This window comes from Protobothrops mucrosquamatus, unplaced genomic scaffold (genome assembly GCF_001527695.2).
Source record: "Protobothrops mucrosquamatus isolate PMUCROS unplaced genomic scaffold, P.Mucros_1.0 scaffold78, whole genome shotgun sequence".
NCBI classification, from domain to species: Eukaryota; Metazoa; Chordata; class Lepidosauria; order Squamata; family Viperidae; genus Protobothrops; species Protobothrops mucrosquamatus.
In genome coordinates this window covers 2,659,666-2,671,362 of record NW_015386455.1, presented here as the reverse complement: position 1 = coordinate 2,671,362, position 11,697 = coordinate 2,659,666, and the positions used below count along the sequence as shown (strand labels likewise).

The 11,697-nt window shown below is 42.5% G+C and overlaps 1 protein-coding gene across 4 annotated transcripts in view; it reads right to left on the bottom strand.

Annotated features, from left to right (window-relative positions):
• PCNT (pericentrin) overlaps positions 1-11,697 on the bottom strand; it is a 123,257-nt gene that overhangs the window by 54,854 nt on the left and 56,706 nt on the right. For 3 of the 4 annotated variants that reach the window (XM_015812329.1, XM_015812333.1, XM_015812331.1), the window contains exons 22-23: positions 10,767-10,994; positions 6,736-6,903 (exon numbers count right to left, since the gene is read on the bottom strand). In XM_015812329.1, the coding sequence (XP_015667815.1) occupies positions 6,736-6,903; positions 10,767-10,994 (396 nt within the window). The remainder of the gene's footprint in view (positions 1-6,735; positions 6,904-10,766; positions 10,995-11,697) is intronic. The other variant, XM_015812332.1, reaches the window with a different exon arrangement.

Genomic DNA, 11,697 nt, shown 5'->3' with positions numbered 1-11,697 from the left:
TCTACCTGTTGCTACATATCTTGACAGCAGCCAGGCTTGCCTTTGCGCAAAAATGGAAGAGTAAGGAAATTCCCACAGAGGAAGAGTTAATACATAAAATATTAGCATGTGCAGAAATGGACAGGCTCACAATGATACTAAAAGATAAATGTGGATCAATTTTTTTTGAAACCTGGGATAAATTTTACCGCTGGAGGAACTTGAAAAGGACGGCTGGGATTAAAGACGAATGATAAGATAGAAATGTATGTTACTTTAGAATAGATAATGTATATAAAATTTAATGTATATGTAGAGATAATGAATTCATTGTAAAATATGGTATAATCTGATAAGAATGTATATACTGGAATGTCACGTCAAATCCAATGTTTTTTTTTTTAATTGTTTTATAAATAAAAAGTTTAAAAAATTTAAAAAAAAAAAAAAGAAAAAAGAAAGCTAGGAAAGTCACCCTCAAGCGCAGCAGCCATCAACCCGATTGGAAGTGCGAGATGGAGAGATCGCGAAATGTCAGCGAAGATGAGGGTGAGAGCGCTCCGACCACTTCCTCAAGCAAGCCATCTGCATGCTGGTGGAGGCATTCAAAAACCTCCAGGAAAAAGAGGCCAATCCCTGCTGGGGTTAGATAGCCATGGGCCAGGACGAGGAAGAAGAGGTCCAGGAGAGCGAATTCGCAAACCCCAGCCCTTCCACGAGCACCCCGGAAGCCGCTGGAGTGACAGCTGAGGTGACCATCCCAGCCCGTGCCATCCCAGCTGGACGAGATGGACACCAAGCCAGAAGAAGAGGGATTCAACTGCCTGACCACTAGGTTCCAGCCCTGGGGGTAAAGTACGATGGATCGCCCTAGCAGTTGGGCTTTTTCCTAGCCCATGTCCTGAGCTACATGCATGAATATGGGCGGGACATCCCTGGGGACCGTGAGCGTGTCAGGATCATAGCCCTGTCCCTGGAAAGTGCGGCTGCCTGGTGGATGGTGTCCCTACATGACGTTGATGTTCCCGAGCTCCGGAATTTTAACCTGTTCATGGCAGCCCTGAGACGCAGGTTTGAGGACCCGCTAGCTGATCGGAAAACAAGGGAGTGCATCAAAACCATAAAGCAGGGCAGACAACAAGTGGCCGAGTAAACCGAGACTTGATGGGCTGCCTCAACTGGCTGGAGGAAATCTTGATTGGCTTGTTCAAGGACGGGTTGAACGACAACCTCTACCAGGCTTGCATCACCTGGGGGGATCCAGCATGCCTTCACGGCTGGTACATAATGGCGGAAGATGCAGAAATTGACCTAGTATGCAGCCAACAGCGAATGGGCCGGACCTGGAGACGTTTCCCCTCAAAAGGAAAAAAGATGGCAAAGATCCCGACCGTGAACCTGCGTTCGACTGCCTGCTTCAGATGTGGCAAAGAAGGTTATCGAGCAGCAGAGTGCCGTTCGAAAGCACCGATCCTGAGGGCAGACCACATCGTAGGGGGGAAACCTGGAAAGCCACCACCGCAACCCCGGGAGACCGCCATGAGAGGCACCGAAGTTGTAGAGGTCCAGCCCTCCAAGCCGCAGGGAGGGGAAACTCCAACTCTGCTGGAGAAACCACTGGAAACCTGACAGCGATTTGGATGAACTTGTTAAGTGGACCCATCATGCCCCTCACCAGACCCATAGAACTGTTCAGCCCAGAGATGAAAGAGAAAGTAGCCCTAAAAACATTGATAGACTCGGGTTGCACCCGCTGCCTAATCAGCCCAACCCTAGTGGGGAATTTGTGGATTCCGGTGAGGAGGCTGAAGAAACCCATTTCCTTTGGGCAACTAGATGGGTCCATCTCATGGGGAGTTCCAGCCACCCTGGCCACCCGGCCGATTGAACTCAAGATGGGGGATCATACAGAGACTACAACATTCATTGTAACCCCTGGCATGGAATGGCCCGATTTTGGGGATGACATGGTTGAAAATTTGGAATCCAAGAGTAAATTGGAGAACGAGGGAATTAAGGTTTCCGAAAAGGAAGGCTGTAACACAGGACAGGGTACCAAAAAGGAGAGTGGGGAGAATGGCCAAGGTGGTGGCAGCCGCAAGTGACAGGCCATTAGAAAGCATACTAAAGAATACCAGCCCACTGACTGCGCCATTAAAATCCTGCCGGGAGCTAAACTACCAAAACCCAAGCTCTATTCGATGACTCCTACAGATCTTGAGGAGCTGCAGAAGTTCATCGAAAAGAATTTAGCGTGGGGGTTTATTCAGCCAGCACTGCCGAAAACAGTTGCTCCTGTGTTATTCCAGGAGAAGAAAGACGGGTCTCTAAGCCTGTGTGTGGATTATAAGTCTCTATACGCTGTTTGCAAGAACATCTACCCCTTGCCATTAATGAAGGACATGCTGGCTCACCTTTCCAAGGGGAAAATATTCTCCAAACTGGCTTTAAGACAGTGGTTCCCAACCTTTTCTATACCCCGTACACCTAGAACGCTTCTGATATATTCTCACACCCCTTACAAAAGTTTGAAATAACGGCAACGAATTATGCATATACACTACAATTTTGAAAAGCCAAGTTTTTGCACCCCCTGGAATATCATCTCGCACCCCTGATTTAAGAGAAGCATACTACCGAGTTAGGATAAAAGAAGGGGATGAGTGGAAAATGGCATTTAATTGCCCCTTGGGGTGCTTCCAGTTCTGAGTTCTGTTTTTGGATTACAAGGGGTGCCTGCAGTATTCATGCAGCCGATAAATGAGGTTCTCCAGGAGCACTTGTACAAGGGGGTTCTGGTGTATTTGGATGACATCCTAATATTCATCGAGACAAAGGAGGAGCATATCAAATTGGTCAGAGCAGTTTTAAACAAGCTATGTGCAGCACGCCTCTATGCTAAGCTATCAAAGTGCAAGTTCCACAAGGAAAAAGTTATTTGGGTTACCGGATTTCCCATCAGGGGATAGAAATGGACCCAGAGAAGATACGGGCATTGTTGGAGTGGGCGCCGCCTCACACGCAGAAGCAATTGCAAAGCTTCCTTGGGTTTGCGAATTTCTATAGATAGTTTATTCCCTCTTTCGACCAAATTGCAAATTGCAATTGAATCACAAACCTACTAAAAAGAAAATGATGGGAAACCGAAACCCAGTCAGCCGTTGAATTGGACTATGGAGTGCCAAGCAGCTTTTGAGAAGTTAAAAAGACTTTTTTCGGCTGAGTCGGTGTTAAAACACCCAGACCCGGAGAAGCCATTTGTCATTTAGGCAGACGCTAGCGATGTTGCAGTAGGGGCGGTGCTGCTCCAAGAGAATCAGGAGGGAAAATTGCAACCTTGCACATACATATCCAAAAGCTCACTAAAATGGAACAGAGGTGGGCAGTATGGAAAAAAGAAGCATATGTGATGCGATGGGCTCACGTGGAGACATTTTCTGGAGGGAAGTAAAAACCCCTTTCAGGTGTGGACCGATCACAAGAATGTTGAAGCACTAAAAACCTCAAGGAAATTGTCCCCAAAACAAGCCCAGCATTTCCACGGTGTGATTTCCCAGCATTTCCACGGTGTGATTTCTCAATCAAGTACATCCCTGGGGGAAAGAACTTTTTAACTGATGCCGTGTCGCGGATACCGCAATACAATAGCGTAAAGTCCAGAGTAATCAAACCCGATGACCCCAAAACAATTAACGGCTTCTGTAACGAGAGCTCAGGCAAAGAAACCAAGGCCAGGGAACAGTGACATAGAGGCTCCGACCACCGCAAAGGAAAGACTTAGGAAAAATCCACCATTGAACAGCAAATCAGGGGTCAAGTTTAGATGAGCATTAGAAACCGACAAATGGCTCTTTAACCAGAAGAACCTTTCCTCAATGAGGGACGAGCTGCCCTGGGTAGGAGAAAAGTTATATGTGCCAAAAACCTAGAGAGTAAAAATCAAGCAACTCTGCCATGACTCAAAAATGTTGGGGCATTTCGGGTTCATGAAAACTCTCCATTTCACCAAAAGGCAATTCTGGTGGCCATCTATAAAAAAGGGCATTGAAAGCTATGTGGCAAGCTGCCCCGTCTGTGCAGCAGCAAAGTGGAGACGGGAAAACGCCAGGATTATTACAAGTGGTGGCCAGCTCTTCAGCACTCTGGAGAGAGATCTCTATGGATTTTATAGTAGAATTGCAAGAAAGTGCAGCGAACACTGTCATTTGGGTTGTGACGGACCTATTCTCTAAACAGATCCACTTCATATCCTGCCAGAAGATTCCCACTGCTAAAGCCCTAGCTAAATTATTTGTACTGCATATATATATTGGCTGCATGGGCCCCCACAATGCATTATATCAGACAGGGTGGTCCAGTTCACCTCTGAGTTCTGGAGAGCTTTTATGGACCTATTTGGTACTAGTCAAGGACTGTTATCTAGTCATCATCTGCAAATGAATGGTGAGACAGAACGTTCAAACTCAGTATTAAAACAATACCTGAGATGCTTCATAAATTACCAACAAGACAATTGGACTGAGCTGTTGCCTTTCACAGAAGTCACTTACAACAATGCAGTGCATTCAAGTATCAGCTATACACCCTTCTGGCAACAGGACAAAGTTTCAACCCGATGCCTGAATTACCTGTCAACGAGCCCACCATCCCCTCTTTGAAAGAGTGGATTAAACAGCTACAAAACACCTGGCCTGTGGTTAGAAAAGCTTTAGATGAAGCGAGAGAAGCTTATAAAGTTCAGGCAGATAAGAAACGAATGGAAGCTAAACCATTCAAAATAGGGGAAAAAGTATATCTCTCAACCAAATTTTTAAAATCCCTCCAGCCATTGAAAATGCTAGGACCAAAATTCATAAGACCCTTCCCCATAAAATGCATAATTAACCAAGTAACAGTGGAATTGGAACTCTCAAAACCATTGGGACAGGTCCATCCTGTATTTCATTGCAACCTGCTTAAACGGGAACTAACCTCCCCTTTAAGGCCAACAGAAGCTCCCCCCCAAAACCCATTATGGTGGAAGAGGAGCAACATTTTGAAATTAAAGAAATATTAGACTCCAAGAAACATCATGAGTCAACCCAATATTTGGGGGAATGGAAAGACCTCCCACCATCACAAAATGAGTGGGTGCATAAAAAGCATGTCAGGGCTCCTCAACTGCTAAAAAAAGTTCCATGCCTGTTACCCGGCTAAGCTTGACTAACATTGTTGTTTCAGCTCTCTCCCTCTTTGTTATTTTCTCTCTCTGCAGGTGGACCTTTTATTTTTCTTGGGGGGGGCAGTATGTCAGAACTCTCAATTATTAATCATGCATATTCTCTGGGTTTAGGTTATTCGGGTTCTGCCATTCTCCTATGGGGGGAGGGGGAGGGGGCTTGTAGTGCATGTAGACCATTTCCTCTATCTGCTTTGATGTATCCTTTATGGGGTGTGAAAGGAATGCCTTGGGGCCATCTGCCTTATGTGAGCGCAGGAAGGAACCGGAGAAGACCTAACAACCTTGAGAGAGGCGCCTTATTGGATGCTTTTCCAAGCTCGATGTCACCTGTGGATTGGCCTGTTTGAACCAACCGGATGGACAGTTGGGGTGGGGTTATTGTTTTGCAGGTTTAACCTATTGATTTGGGTGGGAAGTCCTCAGATCCTGCCTAGCTTTCCTGCTTTCTGTACCTGCCAATAAAAGTTTCTTTTGAAATGATGCCAGTTTCAAGAGTTCTGCTTTCTTGCTAGAGAAACGGAGGCAGGTCCTTACATGCACCTTTGTAGTGGGAAATAAAATAAATCCTGTAGCTGCCACTTAAAGGAAAGTCAAGAAATTTTCCTTGATAAATGTAGTTCTTGGTTAACAAGTCAATTTACAACCCATGACTTAGCTAGCAACCATTCAAAATTATGACAACCCCCAACCTCTCCAAAAGGTACTTATGATCTGGATTCAAAGTTCCAACGGCTGCCCCCTCTGCAGTCATGTAATTGTATTTAGATGCTTGGCAATTGGCCCACATTTATGGCCATTTGGAGCATCCCACAATTATATGAACACAATTTATCATGTTATTTTGCTAGGAAACTTTTCAACTGCTGCAATGTTGTCAAATCAAGTGGCCATATGGTTGTCTTGATTTATGACCATTATGACGTATGAAAGAAGTTCCTGGCTCCATTATGGTCATAAGTAAAGAATTATCTGTAATTGGGAAAGGGAGCAAGGTCACTAAGTGATGCAGTCAGTAAAGCATGACATCACATACATTGACTTTCAACAGTTCTCATAGTTCCAGTTGTGGTTGCTAAGCAAATCTAACATGACTCTTAAAAATGATGTCACATGACTGCCATCTGCAACCTCAAGTGACTTTGCTCATCAGAAGCTAATAGTGAAAGCTACAAATGGTGATCATGTGAATGTGGGACACTATGGCCATCATAATTAACAGCTGGCTGCCAAGTGCCCAATTTGTAATCATATGACCACAGGGATACTGCAATGGCTGCAATTTTGCAGAATGGTCATAAATCTTATTCAGCATTATCATAACTTCAAACGCTTACTAAAAAAAATGGTCCTTAAATGAGCACTACCTGCATAAGCATCTGGAAACAAAAGGAAAAAGGAACTGTAGACTTTTACAAAAGACATTATACATTTATAAATTATATTTTTGGAATAGGAGTTCACTGCTAATTATATTTTTACACAAAGAATCAATATGAGATTTGTTCCGACTGAGTTCTGAGTTATGTTTGATTTACCTCTCTTTTTTTTGTTATAAGTTCTTCCTGTATTTTTAGTTGTTCCTTTAGCATATGAGCCACATTAGTGTCAGTAAGCACTCTATGTCTAACTTCATCTAGTTTAGATTGCAAAGTGGAAATCAGAATTAAATTTTTGTTATGTTGCTGCTGCAATGTTTCTTTATCCTGTAAAACATCAAAAAATGCTTGTGTAAGTAAATACTTTTTCATACAGCCTGATGATGTTTTAGCTTTCTAGGACAGTGGTTCTCAACCTGTGGGTCGGGACCCCATTTGGGGTCGATCGACCATTTCATGGGGGTCGCCAAGCAAGGCTGTCCGCCATTTTTTTTGTCCGCCATTTTCTTCCCCCTTTTCCAGCGGGTGCCTTACCTCCCTTGGGCTGGGCCAGCTGGTGGTCGGCCTGCTCCGTCTCTGCCGCTTGCCAGCTACGCCTCGGCTGGCGCAGGGGGCGGAACCATGCATGCGTGGCGCTCCCGGGCAGGGAAAGTCCTCGACTTACGACCGGTTGGGTAGTCCTCGACTTACGACCGGTTTAGTCCTTGACTTACGACCGGTTTAGTCTTCGACTTACGACCGGTTGGGGTCGCGGCATTAAAAAGGTTGAGAACCACTGTTCTAGGAACACCCAAAGCAAGACGCAAGCACTGCTCTAGACATGAAAGTCAATAAGCATGTGACCATCACTTGAAAAGACTTTATATGTATTAACTGTCTAATCTGAAGATAATTCAAGATCACAAAACCTTATGATTGAACAAGCTATTTAGGCAATCCAGTCCACTCCCCCATTCCCAGTAAAAAAATTCTAATCAAACGACTCTTTACATCTTGTTTTTGAGTTACATCCAATAAAGAGAATTTCCCCCACTGCTCTGGGGTTTGTTTCATTCCAGAAGTCCTTTTTTGAAATATTAAACTGCTATCTCACGTCCTATAACTCAAATCCATAATAAACTTTCTCCTCATTGGACTTAGCTTTTTATTCTCTTGATTATCATTGCTACCCTTTGAACATATTTAATGTTCTTAAAATCCACATGGATTTCAGACCTGGTTCCGGGACAGGAACAGTACTGATCGCACTTGTTATGATTTGATGATCTCGTAAAAACAGGATTGGAATAGTGCATACATTCTTGCTCTCCTTGAACTCTCAGCAGTCTTCAATACTACTGACCACAGTATCCTTTTGGCTGCAGAATCTGAGTGGCGCAGTCTTGCATTGGTTTGGCTGTTTTCTCCAAGGCTGGTCCTAATCAGTGTTGATAAGAGAGTGAGAGGTCCAGTCCATGGCCACTTCTTTGCGGCATATGCAGGGCTTGGTATTGTTTCTGCTCCTCTTTAACATCTGTAGTAGCCGCTGGAACACATCATCTGCCACCATGGAATAAGGCATCATCAATTTTCTTGACAATACTCTTTTATATCTTCGTCCCAGATGACCCACATGTTGCTGTTGCAGCACTTGGAGGCTATGGGATCTGGATGGGGGACAACAGACTTTGGTTGAACTCTGATAAAACTTGGAGTGGCTATAATTTCATGGATCATCTTTAGTTTTGAATGAGGTTGCACTGCACCAGACAGACCCTGTGTACAACTTGGGGGGGGGGGTTTCCTAGACTCACAACTCCTGCTTGAAGAGCAGTTGGCAGTTGTGGCTAAGGAGAGCCTTTGTACAATTTTGTGTTGCATGCTAGTTACGCTCTTTCCTGGATCATGGGTCCCTGCACTCAGTCCTTCATGCTTTGCTCATCTTGCAATGTGATCAGCATAAGTTGGTAAATAATTCTTTTGTTTCATTTTTGTTTCCTAGGCTGCATAGTCCAACTACATTTTTGTCAATATCTCCATCTTTGGTATTCCAGTCTCCAACCATAAGCAGCTCATCTTGCTTATATGTTGTGTTCATTTTCAGATTGAACTTGACCATAAAACTCATCAACCTCCTTTTCTTCTATATCAGTCATTGAGTATAAACTTGGATAATCATCATATTAAACTTCATGTTGCTTGCAGGAGTTCAACAGGGCCAGAACTGTTAACTGCTGATTTTGATTTGTACTCAAGTGCCCGATGCTCCTCACTGCAGTGTCTAACAATAGCCAGCCAGTCAGCATTAATAGTTTCCAGTTGCCCTGATATTATTTTTCCATTATGGCAATATCCTAATGAAAATCTTCACCATGGTTGTCACTGACTGCACCTAGATTTTGGGGGAAAGAAGTTCAAGTGTGAATACAGAAATTGAATCTTAGTGACATGTTGAACTTCATGGTCATATGTGCTATAAGAAGTTTGTCAACCAGCTGAATGTACTTTGGTGCTCTGTAGTTGCCAAGAAAATTCTCAACAATATTCCGAATGATTTCCAGGCAATTTTCTCTAGCCTCACTAAAAGATCATCGAACTGCTTGACATTGATAACTTATCTGATCTGTGGACCATCCAAGATGCCTTCCTTAATCTTGGCATCAGTTTTCTTGGAAACAAATGTTTTCATCAACCTGAGTTTTATGTAAAGGAGAGGCAAAAATATCTTTGTTGGGTCAACAAGTGGTTCATCTGTCATATTTTTCTGTCCTGGAACCAAATTCTTTCAGAGTGGCCATTTCTTTTTAATGTAATGCGACTCTCTTGCAATGCTGTCTCATTTACATATGTAACAACAGTACTTGGTATATACGAGATGCATTTCAAGCAGCAGAGCCAATATCTCCATAGATATTGCAGTTGTACATGTTGTACTGGATGTGCTTCAACAACAGTTTCATATTCTATATGCTTCTTTCATGTGTGCAGCATAGCCACCAAGTACTGAAGGTGTACACTGCCATTGTGTAAAAACATAAAATTTCTATAGAACATTAAGCAACAGGTAAAATTACATGTTATTTTTGTGATTAGCAGCCAAAAATCTATAAAATAAATCCAAAAGTGTCCAGGAAGCAAAATCTTCATTATCCAAGTTTTCTTTCTCTGACCAGAAACTTCAGCAACTGGATATCCTGAATGCTTTAATCTAATCACTTCATTGATACTATTAGATCCACAGCATTTTCTCAATACCAGGCTGAGTGCATCTGACCTGAGAGAACTAATGTCTGGCATTATATTGGCAATCACTTAATACTGTCTAACCAAGTGGTTTTCTTGGTCAAATAAAGAAATGGTTTTACCATTGCTTTCTCCCACATAAAATGAAATGATGCTTTGGCCATTGTTACTAAAGTGATTGTCCACTTCAAGCATCTGTCCAATATACAATAGGTCCCTAGCTTGCTTACCTGAGCAGCTGGGATGATTGTCATACTTTGGGTAACCTTGATGAGAATATATTCTTACACTCTATCAAGAAAGTTATCAATAATACTGAAATAAGATTAATAAACAAAAACCTATTCAAAATAAGGGCAGCATGGTGCCTTAGTGTTAAGATGCTGGGCTTGTAGGCTGGAAAACTGGCAGCCCAGGTTCGAGATCAAAACACCATGTGACAGGGTGAGCTCCTGTCCTCGCCCCAGTTCTTGCCAACCTAGCACTTCAAAAACATGCAAATGCGAGATACATAGGAACTACTTCAGTGGGAAGGTAACAGCGCTCCATGACATCATGCTGGCTATATGACTGCGGAAGTGTCTTTGGACAATGCTGGCTCAATGGCCTTGAAACGGAAATGAGCACCGCCCCCCTAGCCGGCAATGCCTAGTAGAATAAAATCTGAAAGTACTTCCTTTACCTTTTATTCAAAATAAACAGATATCACCTGATTATATTTCAATCAGTCTTGAGCTTTCAGACCTCTTCCTGCTCCTCACAATGCCTGCCAAATGCATGCCCATGTTAGAAGACTGAGCCAAAATAGGTGAGTAGCTCCATTTTTCTTTACTACCCATTTGCATTTTCCCATCTCCATTGAGAAGTTTGTATATTTGGAAAAAAAACACAGTTTCAGTTATTAGCTGTCCTGTATACATTCTAAATCCCTTCTTACTAAAAATGTAAAATTACAAAATTAAGCTTACTTCTTTTAGTTCAATTTCCTTCTTTTTCATTTTTCCCAGTTCCTGCATGAGTCTATCAACATTCTTTGTCGCGTCCTTATTCAGACATTGCAACTCCCTGACCTGTCTTTCCAGCTTTTCTATTTCTTCATTACGAGCAGTAAGCACTTTCTCTATTTGCTCTTTTTCTGCAAAAAGCCTGTTATAATCATCCTCTCTCTCTCTTATTTCATTGTGGAGAGATTCTACCTATAAAACCGACAAAAAAGAAACACAAAAGATAAGAAAATAATCACCATATTTGTAATATTTTTACTTTGATTAATCTAATGTTTCAAATCAAAAGTTACTCCTTGGCAGTACAAAAAACCTGAAGGCTTATATTCAGTTATCACCTACTAAAGGTATTTTGCTTCAAGGCAACTGGAGGCTGTCTGAAGATCCCAAGAGATTACAAGGAAGAAAAAAGGTAACTAACTGCATGTGTGGTAGACAAATCTCACTACACTATACTTCATTCAGTAATGTAGACAATTTATATATTCAGCATATTCTAGTTTTAATGATACTGCCATAAAAATGCTAAGATACATATAGGTCTTATGCAGTCCTGCCTTACATCAGAAATGAATAAGGCTTAGACAAAACAATATGCCTAATTATAAATAATTAATATGCATATTTAACTTTTTATGGCTAGTAGTTACTATTTGATATAACTAAAAAGTTGATTCTAGAACTTTATTATGTACTTGTAGCGGGGACTGCCCGAGAGTGCTTGCAGGAGCTTGACTGGGAAGGGGAAGATTGGGACAGCTGCAGTTGGCTTGGGTGTGGCTGGCGTGAGTGGAAGGAGGAAGGATAGAAAAGGGAAGAAAAGGAGAAGGCCGTGGGGGTTGGAGTTGAGAAGAGAAGGTCTGGAAGCTTATTTTATTTTTCTATCAAGGGTATT